Below are 25,284 nucleotides of genomic sequence, written 5' to 3'. Positions count from 1 at the left end.
CCACCTGTATTTTCTGTAGTCCCCTTCTCTCTATGTCTTTCCACACTTGGTCCTCCCATCTTCCTCTCGGTCTTCCTCTTGGTCTTCTTCCTCCTTCCTCCTTCTCCAGTGCTATTCTAAGTCCAACCCCCCAGTGTCCCTCTAAGTCCAACCCCTCGTCCTCGTCGTGAGGGACGGGCAACGGCTCAAAGAGACGGCTAACGGGGCTCTGGTGAAGCTATGTCAGGTCTAGCAAGCCGGTAGTGGATAAAACTTGCTTTCAAAAATAAGAACAGTCCAGTAATTTAATATTTAGAAATTTAACACTAACTTATAACTTAGAGCATTTATGTGATCTAAGCTTGAGTTGAGGTATATATCGAGGTTTTTCTTCACCAGAAATGGAGTTATCAGTAGTGATCATGTGTTGTTATTGAATTTACCAGAAACTGAAGAGGGAAATGTGAGTATTTTTCTGGTACTGTTGTTGCCGGGTCAAAAGCAATGTGATGGTGAACATATGCCATCCATCTTTATAAATAAATAATTTGTATTTGTCGTATGAACTCTGATGAGTTATTAACAAAACAACAATACAGTCAGTTGAGACCAAGTCAAAAAAAGTCAGCCAGACTGCACTGAAGGCACTTGATACCTGTTTGTTTGATTCGAAAGCAGTCTGGGAATGCAAGAATGCTCTGGTAGAACTAAAAATAGAATAACACTCGGTTGGGTGCCGGGCCATGAGGGCATTCATGGTAATGAAAAAGCAGATACCCCTGTCCAAAAGGAAGCAGAGTCCTTTATGGTGGGTTCAGAGCCGGGTTGCGAGATAACTTTCTCCTACAGCAAACCTCTTGTAAAAGGGGACAAGATGGACAGGACATGGCCCACATAGAAACCACCTCATGAAGGTGGGCCTTAGCCAAACTGATCAATTACTGAACAAATTCCTACTTATTGTAAACATTCATACTAATTATAAACATTTCAGAGGAAATTGAGTCCAGTCCTTACCTGCATAACCGAGGTAGTACTGAAGGAATGGCAGCTTATCAGTACATGTACCACAGATCATCTCACCGTAATCGTCTTCTTTTGGCACACTTGAGTCTAGGTGCTAAAAAATTGACAACACTTCAAATTTCAGGGAAACCCGTTAATTCTGTTGAAAAAAATACAAGTTCCAAATATGTAATAAAATAACATTAGTTGAAGGATTCCCAATGATTCAGCGAGACAGTGCAGCGCTAATGCACTGCAATTGGATGTTAAAGAGAAGAAAATAAAAGAATAAACTACTATAGTTAAAAAAGAAATGAAATAATTAACAGTAGGCTATTATTTACAATTTAATTATTTATGCTGCACAGTTATATTAGTAGTATTGATATATTTTAAAGATAATTAACACTAGGATAATTATTTAAATGCAGTTTCTTAATGTTTTCTACCTTAAGGTAAATTTTTATTCTAAACACAATCTGAAAAAAATAAAAATACCTAGAAATTCACAAAAGCTAGGGTTTCTAACAGAAGAGTGAGCAAGAAGATCTTATTTACAATCCACAGTTGGAAACTTTTGAGAATGAGCTTTTGGCACTTGTACCTGGAGAAAACAAACCTACAAATAAATCTGCCTGGAACGTTTACCTGTCACTAAGATGCCTACAACAATCAATAAATAGAAAGATCTTATAGTACAATCATATAAGTGGATTGACATTACTAATTACATGGTGCTGTAAAGGATAGAGTTTAAGGTTACTAGAAAACTAACAAGTAGTTCAATTTTAATTTTAATACACAAGGAATGAGTAGGAGACAGGTTTCTACTAATTTTACTATATCTCCATTTTCTGAAATGACCAGCAACACACACAAAATGATAAGGATGTCTGTACAAAGTTAAAAAGCTAACATTATTTCAATGAAAAAATGGCTTCAGTATACTAATCCTGAGTATAGTCTGAGAGTTGTCGATTGATGAAGGTACTGTCCTTTGAAGAGGAAAACTCACATTCAGGCAGTATAAAAGAAATAGGCTATAAATTTGGAATTAAATTATAAAAATAATAATTATTATTATTATTCTATATGTGAGCTAGTTTTGAAGCAGAGGAGGAGAACTGGGTGGTAAAGGAGATACAATCAAGGTAGTAAACTACTTCATGCGAGGGAAACTTGGGAGTTTGGCATACACTTTTTATGGACAAGTAAAAAATAGTTCACCTTCGGCTTCTCAACTTCTTGCCAAAGAGACAAACTGTTCTGACACTTTGTTAACAAACTGGAAATATATCTCCACTGAAGTTAAGAAACAAATCTTTAAAGGGGGGAGAAAAAGTTGGTTTTGTATAGGGTCTTATTGTACATCTCAACACAGTTTTAAAACCACTAGCCTATTTCCAATATAGATGAGGGAAAATCCATGCAAAGCCACCGCCCATAATTCAGTAAAACACCTAGGAGAAGAGAATGGACCGTGCCGACCAGATGATGAGTTACGTATTTTACATTTATAATTTTTATTATGCAATGGAACAGAAATTACATAGATGGTACAAAATGGTTTCCTACATGTTTCAACTCATTATGATCGACGCTTTCGGACTGAATGAACATGATAATCCTCACAGGCAGAAAATAATCCATGGCCAGTTACCAATAACTCATCACGTACTGTCAAGCCAGAAGTACACAACAGTTTTGGGGATAATTTTAAATATAAAAGATGCAGGCAATAAGCCAAACAAAAGCAAAATAATACTGTTTCGGTTTGAATCTGGCCAGGTGAGCAAACCAAAAAATAACATGGCTGGTGGGAGGGATGTAAATCATCATCATCATCATCGTCAGACGTTTCCGTTCTCACGGGTCGTCGTCGTACACAGCCTCCTCCACTTTAGTCTATCCTTCCAGGTCTCCTCTTCATCCACCTGTATTTTCTGTAGTCCCCTTCTCTCTATGTCTTTCCACACTTGGTCCTCCCATCTTCCTCTCGGTCTTCCTCTTGGTCTTCTTCCTCCTTCCTCCTTCTCCAATGCTATTCTAGGCATTCTATTATCTCCCATCCTCTTCACATGCCCCATCCACTGTATTCTTCTTCCTTTCATTGTCTCTTGCAGTGAAACTACCTTCAACCTTTGGAGGGATGTAAATACTGTATATAAATTGTTGTGTTTAAATTTCTGTCAGAAAAATAAGACTTCTTAAGCAGATAGAAATATTTTTATAAACTGATAAAACCAATAAAAATTGTCGGTCACTGCTGTCACACATCAGAGACTTATTGTTTTAAAGTGCCATATGCTACCGTTTCTGATTAGAGACAACCATTAATATCAATTTTTTAGAGAAATTGCTGCTGGTAATTATTTTAGATGCTACCCCTGGCATAAACCCAACATAATATAAGTTCAATGCAAGGAAACACAAGTTTTGGTGTGTGCCTAATGACAGCACTTAATGTGTTACACTACTGCTCTGAATTTATTATTATTTGTTATTTTATAACATAGAAATTTGACAGTGTGTAATAAATTTAAGTAATAAGAAAAATAATAAATCAAAATTGAAGGAAAGATGAATTTATTGGATATTTACTATCATTTATAACTACAAAAAATCCGTTTTGAGATCTGCAATCTGATCTCTTCTTCAGGTGAATACCTAACTCAACATAATTAATAATAATGATTATCATTTACTATTGGCCTCTGGTCAGTCATAGGGGTTGGTCGGCGGATGCAGACCTATTATGACCTATATTCTGTAGTTTTGCAGTTTTAATAACTAGTGATGTGTTTTGTTTTTATTAAGTTCATACTTTAGAGAGAGTGAAGTTTACACTCAACATGGTGGTTGTGATTCCTGACTTACGCGTGTCACAACGCTCTGGTATGATTTGTTTATTTTAACATAGATCTTAACTATGTGTTAGGTTAGTTATTCACCTGAAAAAGAGCTCAGAAGTATTAAAAAGTTAACACTGTTAAAACTTTACTTATTATTAAAAATAGAGAAAGTTATAATTTTGAATCAATAACAAAATAATCACTACAATAATAGCTACATTATATAAATGTCAATCCTGAGACAATTTACCCTTGTATGGAACCAATCCTCGCAGACTACACACTGTATCATCTCATCGTCTTCAGGATCCTCTGGATCCGGGTACGGTCTCTGACAGCAGCAATAGACACCACGGAAGTTCTGGTTGTAACTGTTGTTCTCATTCATCTCGCTCTTTATCTGAAAAACCAAATCTCATTGCACTTGCTCATTTTGTTTACAGCAATAGTGTTAGATTCAATTGCCAAATATAAAAGTTTATTGGAGTAAAGCAATGTTTATTTTACATTATACTTATTAATTACAAGGTAAGAGTTACACCACCCCATGTGGCGTGTAACACGCTTCGCTGAGGTTGAATGCAAAAATTCAAATCTATAACTCATTTCAATCTCGAGATGTCTTGCAGGCAGATAGACAGGACATACAGTTATACAGAAGAAAAATGGACATAAAAAATTACATTAAACCAAATCTCTAGTTAAAAATGCACCATCATAGAACACATTTTTGTTCATGTAGAAATGAAATTTCGGGCAAAAGTCTAAGAATGAAATATTTCTAGGATTTCTTGCCACATGATACATTGAAATATTTTTGATTATGTTTCATACAGTGTACAAATAACACAAGTTCTGGTGAGCTAGGGCAGGTACTACAACACAAGGGTGCACTAAAATAAAATATTGTCACCAACTTTAACAATGACTTCCCCTTCTATTATTTTTCGGTTTACTATATGGATAAACCTGTCACATGTCCAAATCTATATGCTTGTGCCCAGTTTAGTTAAAAATTTATTTATTCCGCTATTTTCTTGTTGTCCTCCTATACGACTAATGTAAAATGTTTGCTAGTGTAGCGCGCACGCACACTACTATTTTAATATAGTAATTTTTTAGATGGTATTTTAGTAATTACACAGTGTGTAAATTAACTGGACTAACCCAAGTCCCTTTAACCGCGTGATGTGAGGTGACTGGCCGTGCTGAGGAAATGCAAGGGTCAGCACTCGTCAGCACGGGTCGGCAGTCGAGTTGAGGGCTCGGAGGTAGGCGGTAGGGATTGGCAATGTAGAGTGTGTGAAGTAAGTTTATTTTGGTGGAGTGAGATGCGAACACACCGGTACACATATAGTAGTTTGGGTGCGCCTACGAGTGTTTTAGTGCATTTTGAATATAGATTGGACTCAAACAAAGGAGAAACGTGAGTAATTATTTCAAGACCCTTCTCAACCACTATTCTAAATTTCCCTACGAGCTAGGGTGGTGGCAGCAAAACGCTATCCCTTTTATTACCATGAGCCTCTCTGGCTAATATCGGAGGGCTTACAGTGGTGACCAGCGGTGGGATTACGATAATTAAACCAGCAAATTATTTCAAAATGATTTCAAAACTTTAAAGAACTCTAAAAGAAATAAAGAAGTGTACCACGTGGTTGAGAAAATTATTAGAACATTTCAGTTTACACTCCATTATCCAAATAACTACTATTCTAAATTCATTTTACAAATTAATTGCAATGTTATATTTCTAAATTTCGAGTAAATTCAAACTTATATGAACGAAGATGGACTTGGATTAGTTCTGTGTGCTTATTACACCATGTGCAACGCCATTTACACTATGAAGCGGAAGTTGGACGCCATCATTCATACGTCATCATAGAACATAGAAAGGAACAAGGAGGGCATACGTCCACCGGACATCCAGTGATCCAGACCGGAACTACCAACTGCCGACCACTGTCTACGCCAGATGTTGTCATCTCCGTCAACGCAGTCACGATCATCCACAGCCTTCGAGATGGCAGCCCTGTCACTATTTGGTGAGCAGTGGGAAACTTTGTTAAATTAAATTAAATTAAATCATTGGCGAAAACCTAAGATTAGACTACGTATTATTAGTAAATAGTTGGTTAAATAATATGGTTCAAAATGCTTTGGAAATAAATGGTGAATGCAGCATTGAGGCCAGGCTTTAAGTATTAAACTTCTTTATTGACAAACAGATTCAGAATTATTTAAATAAGAGAAATTAAAAGGATAAACATCCTAGTATTTTATTTTGCCAAAGCCTCCATGTCAGGTCGTCACCTCCAGGGCATTCAGTCCATCATGTTTTCAGCGTAAATATAAGCAGAATAACGTGTTGATTAAAATCATTTGCTTGGAAATAGGGATATGCCAATGATTCTATATTAGCTTACTGTTCAATTTGATTGATAATTCATTAATATCTGTATACAAAAAGAAACCCGTAGAAATTTTAATATAAGTGTAAAAAGAGTATAATAGCAATAATTGTTGGAAGTAACTTGTTGCTGACTTATAAAAAGGGTAAATTTCGAATTATACTGAAAACAAAGTGATATCAGTTAATGTGATTAACTATTAGAGTATATAAGTAATAGCACATAGTATATCATATAACAAATACGATTATTTAATATTATTGCAGCTGTATTGAGTCACATTACAGTATTGATATACTTGTATATCGAGGCATTGTTAGACTATTGATCCATTGATAACTCAATACTACCGATTAGTGATTGGTATCATTTGGAAATCGAAAAAAACTTTATTGTTTGATTGATCCATTATCGAAAATTGAAAAAAAAAAAAGGGGAAAAGTTATTTTACTGAAAAAAATAGGGAAAACTAGTTATTCACATTGTTGCTGTCAATGTCTTTTAGGGATTTCATTTAGAGCGTTTAAGTTTTAACTATTGAATATCACTGATAAACCTAGAGAATTGTATAGCTACTGTATTCCAAAGAGGAAAACCAAATTTTTTTAAATTATTAACGATGGGCACTGTACACTAGAAGGGAAGACCGTTGAGGTCCAAAGACGCCTTTGATGCCATATCGAATAAAGTGAGGTCGCTTCAGTAACACTAGATGAAACGTTAGCCAACGCTTCTACCTCCGCGGTGAACAAAAACTGAAACATCTCCGTAACCGATGGACATGGACCCTTGCAGACAGCAAGCCGTCATTTGAGCTTGTCTCAAGTATAGCCCATTACGATGGAGAGAAAGCAGATCTAGTCGCCCCCTTCTTTGACAACATCGAAGGAATTGGAGAGCTCAGCAATTGGAGTGAAGCTCAAAAACTTCAAGTTTTAAATCTAAACTAACAGGCAGTGCTCTACAGTTTGCAAAGTCAGACGAAAAATGTAAAAACTCAACAACTTTAGAAGAAATAAAAGCTGCTTTTATGGAAAGATTCGGCGATAGCCCTACCAGATCATTACTACTTCGAGCAATTGGCTAGCATACGACAAAACAGAGGAGAAACTATTGAGCAGTCTCTGACCGAGTAAAAAGGGTCAGTGATAAAACTCTAAGGTTACAAACAACGCTGAAGCAAACCAAATTCTGAGAGAAGAGGCCGATAGAAGAGCCATGGATGCCTTTGTAAGAGGATTAAATGGTGAAATAGGACGGCACAGACCAGGATCAAGTTCCCTAAAACATTCAGAGAAGCTGTAACCACGGCGATAGCTCTAAACAACTTAGAGAAAAGACCATCCGAATTTGAGGAGAAGACAAGGCGAGTTTTTGGAACGATCACCGATACTACGTGTTACACTTGTGGGAAACCAGGCCAATTAAAGCCAGAGAAAATGCCAATCCAGGCGAGTAGATATTGTATGTTATACATGTAAGAAGAAAGGTCACAAAGAGAGGGATTGTAGAAGTAAAGGTGAAACAAACTACCTATTATTGTGAAAATTGCCGAAAACCTGGACACACAGCAAACAATTGTTGGGGTATGAGAAATACAGCATTAGGAAGAGGCGCAGCTAGAGGAGGAACCTTCAGGAGCAGAGGGTATCAGCATGGAGGACGTGGATCAGCTTCGAACACGTTAAACCACAACGAGGGACCCAGGCACGCCGCTGGGAACCTCAGAAATCATGTAAATCTGAACCACACGGGACTCAGACAGGCGAAGTTGAATTTCAAAGCTGTTGCCACTTTGACACAAGAAAATGTGAGTGAATTAATTGTACAAGGGTGCATAGGAGGAGTGAACGGTCTCATTGTAATCGATACAGGAGCACAAGTATCACTGATCGATAGGACAATGGCTCAGAACAAGCTAACTCCAACTGAAATCCAAATACGAGGTATCACTGGTGCTGTTATGAAACGTTTACGGCACTGTAACAGAGACCTTGCAACTGGAGTTACTTGATTTAAAATGTGACTTCGTAGCAACAGATCTCCTGAAGATTATATTGCTATCCTAGGATACGATGTTTTGAAACGAAAAAAGGCTGTGATTGACCTTGAGAATTAAGTCTCTGAGTATTGGAAACAAGATAGCATGCAGTTTCCATGAAAGAGAATCCCCTGTAACTCGAAGCAGGAGAAGTGGCATTGGCATTGTTCAATGTTCCCACGAAACAAGTTCGACAAACCTTAATCCACCCCAAAACAAATCCTGAAGGAAGAAATACCTGACATTTTAGCGTATAGTCGCACAAACATCAACGTGCCTGCCGTTCAGAAAATGGCTTATTCAAGTAAAATTAAGCAAAAACAAAAAGGATCAAATGGAACAAATGGAAGGAAAAACAGTAATTACAGAACCAGCGTTAGTAAAAGTTCATGGCATCAATGTCGCTAGAAGCCTTTCAAAAAGTGAATAAAGGAATGTGTTGGACCAAAATCATAAATATCACCTCTGAAAATTTAGTGATATACAAGAATACGCTGCTCTGCAAAATAGAAGAGCCACACAGTGAAGCAAATAAAGGAGCATGGAAACGAGTAAATCTAACACAAAATAGGACAGAGGAATTCAATGGAAAACTTGAAGAAAAATTAAAGCACCTCCCAATTGAAGACCAAAATAAATTAAAAAATGTTCTCCAACGCTACAAGCGTCTATTTAGCTTAGGAGGAATAGAGAATTTGGGGTGTACTTCTTTAGTTACTCACAAAATCAACACGAGCCAACATCCTCCGATCAATAAGAAACCTTACAGAGTGCCACAATCACAGAGAGGTACTCTACAAAATTTGATACAAGAACAATTAGATTAAAGGTGTAATTGTACCCAGTACTTCCCCATGGTCAGCACCGGTAATCATTGTCCCCAAGAAAGCAGGCTCTGATGGTACCATCAGTTATCGTCTATGTGTAGACTATCGGGAACTCAATAAAATTACAGTTCCGGAAATATATCCCCTTCCAGATATACATGAAACTTTAGACATGTTAGGAGGCAGTCAGTACTTCTCGGCACTGGATCTGAATTCAGGTTTCTATCAGGTAAAAATGCACCCTGAAAGTCAAGAGAAGACGGCCTTCAGTACTCCTGATGGTCATTATGAATTATACACGCATGCCAATGGGATTGATCAATTCTCCTTCTGTATTTCAACGATTGGTTGATTACTACTCTCACAGGTCTGAAAGGAAAAGCATGTTTGCCCTACATGGATGATATCCTAATCTTCAGTTCGAGTATTGATCAGCACGCTAAAGATCTTAGTGAAGTTCTAGAGAGATTTCAAGAGGTAAATTTGAGTATCCAGTTGAAGAAATGCCAAATAGCAAAGTCTGAAATTAACTTCCTAGGCCATGTTGTATCGAGAGATGGAATCAAACCATGTCAGAATAAGATTGAAGCTGTCAAAAATTTTCCAAGACCCAAGGAATGAAAAGGAACTTCGTGGATTTATAGGGACTATGTAGTTACTATAGGAGGCATGTACCGAAATTTGCCGACATCGCTAAATCCTCTGACAAAATTTTAACCAAAAAAGACCAAAAAAGTTTGAGTGGAACGAAGAAGCGGAAACATCATTTGAAAAATTGAAGACCATCCTTGTAACTGAACCTTTATTAGTGTATCCAAAATTTCTCCAAGGAATTCGTCTTAAGCACTGATGCAAGTAATGTTGCACTTGGCGCAGTATTAGGACAAGTGATTAATGGAATAGAACACCCTATCGCCTATGCGTCAAGACAGTTAAACTCTGCTGAGCAGAATTATACAGTAACAGAAAAAGAACTTTTAGCAGTTGTATGGGCAGTAAAGTATTTCCGATGCTACCTGTACGGACGATCATTCTCCTTGTATACTGATCACAGCGCAATCAGATGGCTGCTGTCGCTAAAAGATCCTTCGAGTAGACTCACTAGATGGGCACTGAAATTGGCTGAATATGACTTACAAGGTTATTCCATAAACCAGGGATAAAAAATCAAAACGCTGATTGTCTGAGCAGAATTGTGTGCAAGAATACTGTGGAAAGTCTACCTATATTGGATGTGGACAGCATTAAAGAAAATCAATGTAAAGGATGAAGAGTGCCAGAGATTGAAAAAATACCCTCAGTTCAAAACAAGTCCACAAGGAGTCATCTATATAAAGAGGCAGGACAGACAACTGATAGTCGTTCCAAGACGGGTTAAGAGAGAAGGTTATTCGTTTACACCATGATATCCCGACAGCAGGTCATGGAGGTATCAAGAAGACGATGTTAAGAATCCAAGAAAAGTTTTATTGGCCGAAAATGAAATTAGATGTTGTCTCCTTTATCAGAGCATGTGATCCATGCAATAAAAGAATGGATTACGGAAAAACTAAAGCACCTTTAGGTAAATTTCAAGAAAGTACAGAATTTGGATACCGGATTTCGTGTGACATTGTTGGCCCCATTACCCCTAACAAGCTCCAAAAACAAATAATACTGACAGTTATAGATCATTTTACAAGGTACGGAGAGTTTATTGCATTGCCAGACCCAAACTGCAGAAAACAATAGCCCCGAGCACTTGTGCAGAGAGTCATTACGAAGATGGGAGTACCCTGTGAATTAATTACTGATCAAGGCTCAAATTTCACATCCGAAATAATGAAAAGCATGTGTGCTCTACTAAGAATAAAGAAAACTTCAAACCACCGCATATCATCCCATGAGCAATGGTAGAACAGAAAGAGTTCATAGATCCATACCCAAGATGCTAAGTCATTATGTCAACCGAAATCAAACAGACTGGGACGAGCTCCTACCAATGGTAAATATGGCTTATAACTCTCAAGTGCATGATTCAACAGGATTTTCTCCTTTTGAGCTAGTCTTTGGAAGAGAGATGAAGACTCCCTTAGAAGATGATCTATTGATCACAGAAGAAGATGATGGTTACCCTGATTATGTCGAAGATCTTAAGATGAAGTTGAATGCAGTAAGAATTTGTCTCAACAATGCCAAGACCATGCAAAGAACCCAGCAAAAGAGACAATACGACAAGAATTCTAAGCTAAATAAATTTGAAGAGGGCCAACGAGTATTACCTTCACGTGCCCCAAGTGAAAAAAGGAAGAGTGAAGAAGTTGTCTAGACCATGGAAAGGTCCATACACAATTGTCAAGGTTATATCAGATTTGAATGTCGTACTCCGAATTAAAAGGAAGAATGTAACTGTACATGTGAATCGAGTAAAACCTGTCAACCGAGTTTAAGTTGCAAGAACAAGGAAGTAGCCAAAATGATCCAAAAGCTGCTCAGGTAGCAGAAGAAGAAGAAACAGGAAGAAATCATTGAAGAGACCGAAGACCATGACGAGGCATTCAATAGAGTAGCCGGACAAAATGAAGAACAAGACAGGAGAGAACCAAGCCCAGGAACCGCAGAAGAGCGACCAGGCCCTTTTTAGATCCATAAGAGATAGATAGAAAAACCGTGTAGATTCAAAGACTATGAAGTTTATTAAATAATAGGAATGTATATACATATTGTTATGACAGTGAACGCGTATTGCATCGTTTATTTAGTAGTTAAAAGTAAACGCAATGTATTGAATAATTATGTATTGTTTGTTATTTGAGGATGTTATATGATACACTAAAATATTCCTCGTTAGTATGTTATGCTTCTTGTCTGATGTGTAAGTAAAAAGATGTTTTAGAGTACCACGTACAAAGTAGAATGCAATAGTTACTCCGAATTGAATGGGTTTGTATGCGTGAGTATGAATGTTGTATGACTGTGAAAACGAATGTTGATGAATGGGTATGCAAGGTGTGTGGAATAAAAGCCAAATTTTAAAGGATCCAAACAATTCAAATGTGTGATTGAGTACACTATAAGGAAAGAAGTTATATCTACGCAGGTTAAGATAAGAAAACATAAGATCAAGCTGTACGTAATAAAATAAATTCGAATAAGTCAGGATATTCATGAAGTAAAACAATTATTAGGATCTAAATGATGATTTCAGGAATACTTGTACTCTTTGTCGAGACAGGAATGGCAGAGAATGAAATGACACAGGGAATCGTTTTCAAGAAACTTCATGACACAATTATTTCCGAGGATGAATGGAAGATTGTATTAGATTTTAATATGATAGAAATAAGAGACGAAACTTGAGTCACTTAAGACATTGTGCACAGACTTAGTTTATTATACGAACACTAGTGTAAATGTGTGGGATGAGGACTTTGCTTTCGAATATAGTAGAATTAAGACCGGGATAGACCAGTATGAATCCGATGTAAGTGACTTATTTAGACTTCTACCTACAGAACGCTCCAAGCGAGGACTAGTTGATGCAGGAGGATATGCATTGAAATGGTTGTTTGGTGTGCCCACTAGCGAAGATATGGAACAAGTTAATAGTAAAGTTGAAGAGATAAAAAAGATTAGCGGATCACTGTTGAGTTCTAGAGAAAACCAAAATCACCTTAATGAAAGACATGAATGAAAAGATGGTAACAAATACTAAAGCCATATCAGAGATAATGACTAAACTTACTCATTCAAATAGCATGTTAATCACTTCACTCCAAGGATTCGAACAAGAAAACATTATGCTACATCGTTCATTAACAAAACATTTAAAATCTGTCAGTCTAGCACGTCATTTAGGTCAAACCATAGATGAAGCAAAGTTAAGAATTGTTGAGTTTAGGCAAGCTTTAGAATTAGTAAACACAGGTAGAATAAGCAGCAAATTACTACCACCCCATGAGTTTGTAAACATATTGGCTTGACATAGGAAAAGTCATACCTCGTCATTTGAAACTAATTATACCAGTTAATGAAGAAGACGTATTTATGTATTACACCTTTTGCACTGCTCATGCTTTTAGCCACCAAGACAGGAATTAGATTGATCGTAACTGTACCTTTAAGTTCGCAAGACAGACGTCTTGAACTTTATAAAGTAGAAGTTATTCCATTGTACCAAACAAAACCTTCAACATTGGTTAAAATGGAATGTACAAGTTGATTATTTGTTGATCTCCAAAGAGAGACAGTATTATGCACCTATCGATTTTAACACACTAAGTCAGTGTAGACTAAGTCATTTTTATTTGTGTCCTAACTCTATAAATGTATTTGCATCATAGCGTTAATGATTGTATATTCGCTCTATTCATGGGATCTAACCTAGTCACAGAAAAAATGTTCACGAACCTTAACCATAAATGTAACTTCACCTGTATGGATCCAAAACGGCAATGATTGGATCTATAGCCTAAAGGAACCATATAAAGTCATACTTAACTGTATGAGGAGTTCTGATGGAGAAAACTCAGTTATCTCTCCACCACATCTAGGTTATTTAGAATTAACTTTAAACAAGTCTGGAATATTAAAACAGGCTTCAAGTTGCGCTATCTTTGGTAAATATAATAAGTTATTTCTCGAGGACTCAAGGAAATATAAAATATAAAATTTGACATTAACCATTTGCACATCCCAAAGATTAACCTGTTGCTATCTCACGAAGAAAATCTAATCTTTAAAAACAGTAGCTTGTTATTCGAAACAATGCAAAAAGTCAAGGACAATCTTAAAGATAATCACATAGAACTAGACCTTAACAAGCTTTTAAATGATACACATGTTTTGTACCCTAGTATCAAAGAAAAGTATAGAAACCCCACTGAAACTATTTCTACATTATCATAGTTTCAATGTTTATTTTGTTCATTTTGAATAGTGTACTTTGCGTAGTTTTGTTTTGTCACAGGAAAATGCCAACCTGTGCGAGGATGTCCTCAGTTGCTGAGCGGCAAGCCCAACATTCGAGTAGAACATGGAACTCCGCTCGCAGAAATTATTCAGGAGTCTTCCTTTGTTCAATTCAATACACCAAGCCCGCCTTGAAGTACGGTATTGTGAAATTCATTGTAGTGCTGAACCAGTCAGGTCAGTGTTGCAAAGACTATATTTGTTATAAATATGTGGGGACTTGCCAAGCTCAAGAAATGTAATGTAGTTAGGAGGACATATATCTTAAGTGATTGTCAATGTCAAGTAGAATTAAATTGTAGATTATAAGAACTTACGCAGCCTAAAAATACTATTTTGTCCTTTTAAGTTGTGAAAAAATGATGTAATGTAAAATGTTATCCTATACATTTTTTTTTTGAAGTATTGTAAATGTTTGTTATATTCTGAGAATCTAAGATGTATCACCATGAAAATTCTGTATGATCCATCTTTCCTGAAAGGGTGAGAGTGATGTAGCGCGCACGCACACTACTATTTTAATATAGTAATTTTTTAGATGGTATTTTAGTAATTTACACAGTGTGTAAATTAACTGGACTAAACCCAAGTCCCTTTAACCGCGTGATGTGAGGTGACTGGCCGTGCTGAGGAAATGCAAGGGTCAGCACTCGTCAGCACGGGTCGGCAGTCGAGTTGAGGGCTCGGAGGTAGGCGGAGGGATTGGCAATGTAGAGTGTGTGAAGTAAGTTTATTTTGGTGGAGTGAGATGCGAAACACACCGGTACACATATAGTAGTTTGGGTGCGCCTACGAGTGTTTTAGTGCATTTTGAATATAGATTGGACTCAAACAAAGGAGAAACGTGAGTAATTATTTCAAGACCCTTCTCAACCACTATTCTAAATTTCCCTACGAGCTAGGGTGGTGGCAGCAAAAAACGCTATCCCTTTTATTAACCATGAGCCTCTCTGGCTAATATCGGAGGGCTTACACTAGCACTCAGCCAACACACATGAAGTGACATGCACCATCATCGAACTCAGTGTTTCCCTTATTTAAATGAAGCTTCATACAGAACAAGTCTATTGATCATTTCATTTTCAAGATATCGTGCAGTGAAACAGAAATTACAATAAACTACTCTATTACTTTATCTCAACAAATCAGAATCATTTGTTCCACTAACACTTGACAAGACATAACATTAGAATATCACCGTTGTGTACCATGAGTTTTTTTTTATTAGAAAGAAATTTCAAACTGTTGCATGTTATATTATGTATAAATAGTACGACTCACAGGGTCCAAAGTGCACTTCTTCCCATTGAAAAGTCTGTTTCCGCAGTCACACCGAAAGTTTCTGAAACACAACAACCGGATTTTGAGGACAAAAGCATATTGAATTTAGTAATGTTTCTTAGTTTTTTAGCTCAGACATTATAATACTGAAGAGTACTGAAAGAGTTAAAAAATATAAACAATAATTTTCTCAGATTATATTTTCTACCTTTATATGCTTAAAATCGACTGTCAGACACATAAATAAACAAAGACATCACTTAAAGAATCTGTTCATGGTTGGCTGATGCTGATTTACAATTTATTTATGTGTGTATGATGCTTTTTGTAAGGGTGTCAAACTCGGAGAAATATTATCTGAGAAATAATTACAATTCTAAACCCTTTTGTTGCCCTCCGATTTGATCTCTACTAAAACTGACACAGTGAACGAAAAAATTCTTTTCTATGGTAATCTTCTCCATCAATTTAACCCTCCACCTGATAAGATCCATGGTGCAACTCAATCTGACCCGTTTGTACGGATAGAGTTGCACCGTGCGATCATTAGTTATTGTCAAATAACAAGATATGTGATAATCTTGTACTTTATATAGTATGAAAGAGGAATAAACTCCCTTTCCACCAGTATAACTGGAACCGATGTTTGGAAAGTTGTGGGGAAGTAACAATCAGACAATTGGGACTGCTACGTTACTGTGGCGTTCAGTACTGTCTTGATTGTTGTTGTAATAGTTTTTTATATTATTTCATGTTTTATTATGAGCGAACTCAGCCGTTCTAGTGTGATTAGGCACTGTTTAGCAGAAGAGCGAGGAGTCAGAACCTCAATCAGACTAAATCTATATTGAGTTATGTAAATGTGTATATAAAGAGTTATATATTTTTTCTCATGGTTTAATTACGTTTTGGTTTAATACATTAGATATTTGTAGGCTTCTATTTGAACCAAAATAATAACACATTCAAGGGGGTTTTTTTAAGGGTTAGAACACGGTCCGAAATAGTCGGAATAAGTGGTTTATTGAGAAAAAAAACATTTTAAGCATTACAGTAATAGTCCAATTTTACCTACAGAACATTTTTTAATTTTTCAAGTCCTCTGTGTTAGTGTTTTTTCTGTGGAAGTTAAGTTATATGTTTTCAACTCAAAATTAAATTTGGAACTTTTCGTAAATTTTTGATTACAACAATTCAGTGTACATATATAGCACCACAAAGTTTAATTTTTTTATTCTACTGTTGGCCAAGGAAAAAAATTGTTTTTAAAGTTGTTTTTATTTTTGTCACTAGCTTGTAGAGCGCATCTTATTACAAACAAGTTGATATACAACACTTAGCATTTTCTCACAATTTTATTTTCTTATAATTTTTTAAGCAAACCATGCAAATAGCTTGAAAATTTGCTATCATTTTAGCGTGAAATAATCATAAGATGGAGGGTTAAAGAAAAGCTAGGTTGTGGGTTTTCGTCTATATCTCTGTTGAACATATAACATTACAACTCATCACCATCAATTGGGAGGAATGCATTTGTTTCTTCAACTGTATAATGTCCGAAATTTTGGAAAGAATTGTTGAAATTTTCAACCTCAAGGTTTGTTCAATGTTCTTAAACAGATTTTTCTTAACACTTTATGTTATAAAATGTAGAAAATGTTTCTTTGAAGATTATTTCCAAAGCCCTACTGCAAGACAAATCTAGCAGTTGATCTTGTTCATTTTCAGAGAGGTCAGTAAGGCTGGCACATCTTGTTGTTTGGAAGGGTGTCTTATCCAGTCATTGTTTGCATCTGGTGCAGGAAAGTACTTCCTCAATGTACTTGCTACATCGGTCATATGTTCGACAACCATGTGTTGAACATCAACAGCTAGACTTTCTTCAGATTTGGTTAAAAACTGTTGTGACAAAAGCAATGACATGTAAAAATTTCTTTCAACTCCATTTACCCACAGTTTCAGTTTTTCAATCATTGCTTCGATTTTGTCTTTTATCATAAATATTTTAATATCAGGTTCTTGCAACTTCAAGTTTAAAACATTAAAATGTGTAAATAAATCAGCCAAGTACACAACTTTGCAGAGCCATAAAAAGTCATGAACTTGGTTAAAAAAAATGTTTGAGAACGATTCCTCGAGAAAGCCAGCGAATCTCTGTGTGTAAAAACAGGTGTTTATACCCACTTCCCATTTCCTGACACAACTGGAAAAAATGCTAGAGTTCAAGGGTCATGACTTAATATAGTTGACAATTTTTACGAGTTCTTCAAATACAGTTTTAAGCTCAGCTGACATTCCCTTCACTGCCAGCACTTCTCTACGTACTGAACAGTGTGTCCACTTGACCTTTGGCCCCACTTGCATCAACCGAGCCATTAACCCAGTTTTGTGACCCGTAAAATATAACCACTGATAGCTTCAAAAACATCATTTGCATTGTTATGTATTATCTCTTGACAAAATAACAGATCTTCAATGCTATATTTTTCATGTTTGTAATGGACAAAAGCTTGCAAGTGAGATTTATAAGTTGTCTGTACTATCGTCTAGTTGTAATGCAGACGTTTCCGTTGATTTCAAACATAAAACTAATTGGGAGTGCACATTCTCAGACATACTGTCAGCCCTTCTCACCTGACATTACGCTGTACATACTTCTTGCAGCAGGCATGATCAGCACCTCTCCTATATTATAAGACTATACTATAGTATATGCTGTAAATTATTACTGTAAACCAAATAAAAATACACATTTTCGTTTTTAATAAGAGATTAACGCTTCTGCTCAAGTAGTTGAGAACTAAACACAAGCTGAATGGCTTATTTCTTTAAATAAATCAAAATAAAAACAATAATATTCACATTAAAAATTGCTAATTTATTTAATTATTTTCTCTTATTTAGTTATAAAAGAAACAATAATATAAGTTGTGTTACAACAAGTTGACCTTTTAGTATAGAGTTCGACTAAGTCATGGTCACTATGACAGTGGTAGCTGCAGGCCAAGCAGACTCCGGCATGCTCTGACTTGTCAGCAGGCAGGCAGGTCAAGCACGAGTATAAAGCTTGCCGTTTCAAATATCCCTAGAACACACAATACACAGTTGTTACGTCTTAAAAATCTAACAGAATCATAACAAATAGAATTATTATGTTAAGACAATATTATAAATTAATTCTAAAATCATATTGCAAGCATGACTAAATTCACAAAGTAAAAGATAAAAGATCCAAGAATAAAAGGAATAGATTACTAGATTCAAGAATAAAAGATCCATTACCAATACTGTATTGTATTAGTCATAGATATAAAAACATATTGCAGACATAATATAAAAATATAACAACTAAATTTGACACATAACGTAGCTATGGTGGGAAGGGTTGATTCAATGTGAATGTTGAGTTTAGCTCCAGTTCACTTTCCTCTTAGTGCAGCGTCTGGATTTCAGGAGTCAAGTCTGTGATAGTACCACATTCCAGACACTACACTAAGAGGAAGGTGAACTCAACATTCAAATTAAATTTTATTAGGAAAAGCGTATATACATAAACGGAGTGCTGAGAATCAAACTCCTGAGCAAATTGACATTAGTACAATGTACCTAAAGCTTACTTCTTTTTGTATGTGAGTTGTTTTTGTTATTTTATAATAACTTGGTCCACTGGACCTACATGCGGAACTGCTTTGAAGGGTTTAATCCCATATGATTTATTTTTAAATTAAAATGTTTGTGTTTGGAGTTCTTAGAGGCTGCAAGAAGCTTCATGGAATGGGGTGTCTCAATCAATCGCAAAGTCAACTACAAAAAAGCACAGTCTGAGTATGCTTCAATTTATTATTTACTTATTTACATAAATTTTAAAAAAATGAAAATAATTGACAGGCTTTTAATTAGAGAATTATAAAGAGGGGTACATTAAAAAATATTGCAAATGTGATACTTTTACAAAATCTACTAACATCAGAAAATAAATTATTTAAAAATAATAATCAGTTCTATTTTAGAATAACCGGCCTTGTCAAGTGGGTACAACAGTTACCACAAGATATTTAAGTCAAGTTACAACAAGCATGGTTATCCCTTACCGGTGAGGCCTTGTCAAGTGGGTACAACAGTTACCACAAGATATTTAAGTCAAGTTACAACAAGCATGGTTATCCCTTACCGGTGAGGCCTTGTCAAGTGGGTACAACAGTTACCACAAGATATTTAAGTCAAGTTACAACAAGCATGGTTATCCCTTACCGCAGAGGCCTTGTCAAGTGGGTACAACAGTTACCACAAGATATTTAAGTCAAGTTACAACAAGCATGGTTATCCCTTACCGGTGAGGCCTTGTCAAGTGGGTACAACAGTTATCACAAGATATTTAAGTCAAGTTACAACAAGCATGGTTATCCCTTACCGGTGAGGCCTTGTCAAGGGGGTACAACAGTTCCCACAAGATATTTAAGTCAACTTACAACAAGCATGGTTATCCCTTACCGCAGAGGCCTTGTCAAGTGGGTACAACAGTTACCACAAGATATTTAAGTCAAGTTACAACAAGCATGGTTATCCCTTACCGGTGAGGCCTTGTCAAGTGGGTACAACAGTTACCACAAGATATTTAAGTCAAGTTACAACAAGCATGGTTATCCCTTACCGCTGAGGCCTTGTCAAGTGCGTACAACAGTTACCACAAGATATTTAAGTCAAGTTACAACAAGCATGGTTATCCCTTACCGGTGAGGCCTTGTCAAGTGGGTACAACAGTTACCACAAGATATTTAAGTCAAGTTACAACAACATGGTTATCCCTTACCGCTGAGGCCTTGTCAAGTGGGTACAACAGTTACCACAAGATATTTAAATCAAGTTACAACAAGCATGGTTATCCCTTACCGCTGAGGCCTTGTCAAGTGGGTACAACAGTTACCACAAGATATTTAAGTCAAGTTACAACAAGCATGGTTATCCCTTACCGGTGAGGCCTTGTCAAGTGGGTACAACAGTTACCACAAGATATTTAAGTCAAGTTACAACAAGCATGGTTATCCCTTACCGCTGAGGCATTGTCAAGTGGGTACAACAGTTACCACAAGATATTTAAGTCAAGTTACAACAACATGGTTATCCCTTACCGCTGAGTAATTATATTACTTCCAAGCTGTGCATTCCCTCGGTACCTGAGAATGGTTGGTGTCTTTGTTTATCAACCTAGGGATCTAGTTTCATGTCAGGATTTGAGTAATGGCATTCTTACACACTGACAAGTACCAAAGCCTTCATCTTCTACTAATAATACTAATAATTTAGTTTTAATTGAAAGAAATAAAGGCAAAAAATGTAGCACTTCTTGAGTTCATAGGAGCAAACACTTGTGTTAATTCGCAGGAAAACAATTCTTTCCCATTGCCATCATCAATCAATCAATCAATCAATCAATCAATCATCTTTATTCATATTTGCACAGTAAGTACAAGAATAGTGTCATATTTTATCTTATTTCTATATATTTTTTTTTTTCTTAGTAGTACACTATCATTACAATACAGAATTGTAAACAATCTAAAGACAGAACAATGCCATTTACACACTCATTTATACTTAATTAAAATTTTTTATAACCACCAAACTAACATATTTTATTGCTGACATTTTAATTGTTGTGAGAAATAAACTCTTCTATAGAGTAAAAAGCAGCATGTGCTAAGAATTTTTTCAACAAACTTAAAAAGGTATTAGGGTTTTGCTCTTTTTTTTATGATTTGGGGTAAATATTCAAAAAATTTATTTCCTTTAAAAGTGGGTTTTTTTTCAAAAAATAATAATTTATGAGGTTCAACCAATCTATGTGACCTAGTGTTATACCTATGGGATGTATTACCTATTGCAATTCTTTTATTGATAAATACAAATTTAACTGACTCGTAAATGTACAAACTGTAAACTGTAAATATATTAAGTTCTGAAAACAAATGTTTAACAGAGTCTGTTTGCTTCAAATTAAACATGATTCTTAGTGCCCTTTTTTGTTGCATTAAAAGTTGGTCCATATTTCTTTTTGTTGTTGATCCATAAATGCAAATTCCGTAGGAAATATGTGAATGGATTAAAGCATAATATAAATTTTTTAAAGTTTCAATATTACATGAATGGGCTAGTCTCCTTAAAGCGTAAAGACCGCTAGACGTTTTACGAATTACAAGATTAACATGTTCTTCCCAGGCTAAGTTTTCGTCTATAGTCAAGCCTAGAAATTTTGTTTCCTCCACCTGCTCCAATATTTCATTGTCCACAAATACTGTAGGAAAAATTTTATTCCTTGTTTGTTTTGTTGAAAAGGAAACAAAACTAGATTTAGATGAGTTTAAAAGAAGGTTTTTACTGTTTTAAAAAGTCTTTTATTAATGATAGGCCAATGTACGATGAAAATTCAACTAATTCTTCAGTTTTTGCATTTACGATTACATTAGTATCATCTGCATAAAGACAGACCTTATTGTTGATATCCTGTACTACTCCAGGTAAACCTTTTAGGTAGCACAGGAATAATAAAGGACCTAAAATCGATCCCTGTGGGACTCCATATTGTACTTTTAAAAGGTGAGAGGAATATTTTTCTTTATACTTAATTTTTTTACTATCCAAGAAATGGTCTATTTCAACATATTGTTTTCTTTGTGATAGATATGATTTGAACCAAGTTAACTCAGTGTTCTCCACTCCTAGATTTTGAAGTACATCCACTAACTTCTTATGTTCTACGCTATCAAAAGGCTCTTGACAAATCTAAGAAGATTCCAATTACTTTTTCACCTTTATCGACAGATTCAATAATCGACTCTATAAACTCAACACCGGCTGTTATAGTAGATTTGTTGGACCTAAAACCATGTTGTTCTTTGTCAAGTATCTTATTAGACTCTAGGTATTTATAAAAATTGATTAAAAACTACTTTTTCTAAAATTTTTGAAAATACAGGAAGTAAAGATACAGGTCTGTAACACTTGACATCTTCCAAATTACCCTTTTTAAAAATAGGAATGACACGAGCTAATTTAAATTTTTCAGGAAATACTCCTGAAATTAGAGAATGATTAATTATATGGGTCAGCGGAGTGTTGATAAAAGGCAAGGCTACCTTAATGATCGTAATAGGGATGTCATCATTTCCTGTTGAGTATTTGTTTTCAAAAGAATTTACTATTTTTTCAATTTCGTTTTCTGTTGCCATTTCAAATTTAAATTTTGTGTCCACTGTAGGGAAATTTGACAAATTCAAATTTGCAGAATATTCTGTAATTTCTGGTAACACTAAGTCTTTGACTGCATTAACAAAAAACTCATTGAAAGTATCACATATAGCAATTGGGTCTGTTATGTAATTCTCTTGATAAAATAATTTAATATTTGCCTTACATTTTGGCTGTTTACCTGCTTCCATGTTAACTAATTTCCATGTGGTTTTAATCTTATTTTTGGAATTGACAATTTTTTCCTCAAAGTAGTTTTTTTTACTATTAGCTATATTACTTTTTAGCTCTCTTTTTTTATGTTTGATTAATAACTTTAAGTTGTTATCTTTAAACCTTCTAAATTGGGATTCCAATTCTATAATTTCATTCTGTTTTATAATTAATTCTTCATCAATCCATTCTTTTGTTTTACATGGGTTTTCTGTTACATACCGTTTAGGAAAATCTATATCAAAATAATGTTTAAAAATACTGTAAAAACTATCATATTTTAGATTAACAGTAGATTGGTAGACCTCAGACCAAGATTCTGAGCTTAGATGTCTGCAAAAAATGTCTATGTTACTATTTTTAAATTTTCTTACTTCTTTCCTAGTTAAATTTGTGCTATCAGAAAACTGCATTCATCAAATTCATTAGTTGACCATCATGATCCGAAATTTGAGTAATTACTCCATTTATACGAACATTGTTTGGTTCTATATTAGTAATAAAGTTGTCAATTGCAGTCTTAGAGTGGTCTGTTACTCGGGTGGGAAAGTTAACCATATACCTCATACCATATATAGACAAAATATTTACAAATCTGTTATAAGTATCATTTTTTATCAGAACATCTATATTAAAGTCTCCTGCAATTACAATTTGTTTAAATTTTGTGCACAAAACATCTAACAGTATTTCTAAATTGTGAAGAAATTGGTCCAGATTTGAGTAGTTCGGAGATCTGTAAATACATCCTAATATAAATGAAAAACTACCTGTTGTTATCTCTGCTAGACAATACTCAAACTCTTTTTCTATTAATAATGACTGAATGGAAGGCATTTCAACACTCTTAAAATCTATATTTTTATGAGCTAAAAATTATAACACCTCCACCTCGACCCGATTCCCTTGAAAAACAAGACGCTGTTACATAGTTTGAAATTTGTAGCAAATCCAATTCTTCTACTGTCATTTTGTGTTCGCTAAGTGCAATTAAATCCGGTTTTGATTCTTTAAGGAAAATTTCAAGTAAATCTAAGCGAGATGGAAGATGTTGTACATTGTGATGTAAAATTGATATTGTATTTTTGACTATGTTATTGGAGGAAGCAGGAAATGTACTGGGAATGTGACACTTGGATGAGCAATTGGTTTGATTAGTCATCCCTGTAAGGTATTTTCTGACATTGGAGAGTTTAAAGAAGAGGAAGGTTTTACATCAAAAGCTTCAATATTTTTTGGTGACATAGTTAGGGTTGTAAAAGGGGGGCTTGGGCAACTGTTTACAGAGAGAGTGTTGTGCTTGAGGTGTGTAGAGAAGGTGGTTTCTTGTGATCTGTTGTGACCTCTAGGTGTAGCTGTGGCTTCTGCGTAGCTGCGATCACCGGGAGACACCGTTGGAGTGGATGTTGGAGTACGGCTCTCGGGAGTAGGTTTCTCAGCTTGCTGTGGTTCTGCAGGCAGTTCATTAATATTTGTCTCTGGTAATAGTGTTGACTCTAAAGTTGAGGATGATGTTTCCAGTTCGGCCAAGATGGTAGTTCTAGAAGAACGCACAGGGGCAGTTTCAATAGTGTTCCTGTTGTTGTTGGAGTTTGAAGAAAACTGGGGGAACCTGTTGACTGGCAGTTACTTCTTCTGCCACTTGTTTGTAGATTTCATTTGGAATGAGCATAGTTGTTGGTTTTACTCCAGTATGTAATGTTGAGGTTGATATTTGAACTTCAGTTTCACTTTCAACGACTTTCTTCATGGCAAGATTTTTTATCATTTCAGCAACCCGGTTTTTACCTCTTCGGTTCATGTGTAAACCATGCACTGTGAACATATGTCGAGGCAGGAGATGGAGGGGAAGAAGTTTCACCATGCCATCGTGCACTTCGCTAATGTTCTCCAGTTCAGCATTTATTTTTGTAATATTTTCATCTAGCTCCCAGCGGTCATGCCTCATGGGTAGTGTAGCCAGCAGGAGGGTGGTGTGCTTTGTATTGTTAATTAATGTATGAACATCACTCATGAGCTGCTTGACACCTGATTTCTCAACATTATTTGTGCCTGCCATCACCAAGAGGTAATCAGAGCTGGTCAAACCTTTTGTGATCTCTCCCACATCTTCTACAACCTGGTCAAATCTTGCTCCTGGCCTAACATAAGAACACACATTCAAAGATGACCTTTGTTCAACCATAGTACTGAGCTTTTTCCCATGACTGTCCGCTAGAATGATCAGTTTGGGCCTTGAAGTTGTATTTCCATGCTGAAGGTTAGTTTCTGTTTTAGCATTAGTTTTAGTATTTGGTTTTACAATTGATTTATGAGTGGGCCTTGAATTTTCCTCTGTTTTATCATTTTCAACAATGTCTTCCATTTCAAGAATTTGAAACTGGTTTTCAGTTGTAAAACTGTTTTTTTGTATGAGAGGCAAACTATTTTTGGCATTGTTCCGAAAGTGAACTTTAACATTTGAGAAATCAGAGTAT

The 25,284-nt window shown here is 35.6% G+C and overlaps 1 protein-coding gene across 1 annotated transcript in view; it reads right to left on the bottom strand.

Moving 5' to 3' along the window:
- LOC124372785 (putative E3 ubiquitin-protein ligase UBR7) overlaps positions 1-24,948 on the bottom strand; it is a gene marked incomplete at its 5' end in the record, with an annotated part of 37,016 nt that extends 12,068 nt beyond the window's left edge. The window contains 6 exons of the mRNA XM_046831195.1: positions 997-1,099; positions 4,087-4,236; positions 15,350-15,410; positions 18,298-18,434; positions 24,092-24,258; positions 24,596-24,948. Coding sequence (XP_046687151.1) covers positions 997-1,099; positions 4,087-4,236; positions 15,350-15,410; positions 18,298-18,434; positions 24,092-24,258; positions 24,596-24,948 — 971 coding nt within the window. The remainder of the gene's footprint in view (positions 1-996; positions 1,100-4,086; positions 4,237-15,349; positions 15,411-18,297; positions 18,435-24,091; positions 24,259-24,595) is intronic.
- Between the last annotated feature and the right edge of the window lie 336 nt (positions 24,949-25,284).

This window comes from Homalodisca vitripennis, unplaced genomic scaffold (genome assembly GCF_021130785.1).
Source record: "Homalodisca vitripennis isolate AUS2020 unplaced genomic scaffold, UT_GWSS_2.1 ScUCBcl_4018;HRSCAF=9904, whole genome shotgun sequence".
Classification (NCBI taxonomy): Eukaryota; Metazoa; Arthropoda; class Insecta; order Hemiptera; family Cicadellidae; genus Homalodisca; species Homalodisca vitripennis.
This window is presented reverse-complemented; position numbering and strand designations above follow the sequence as displayed.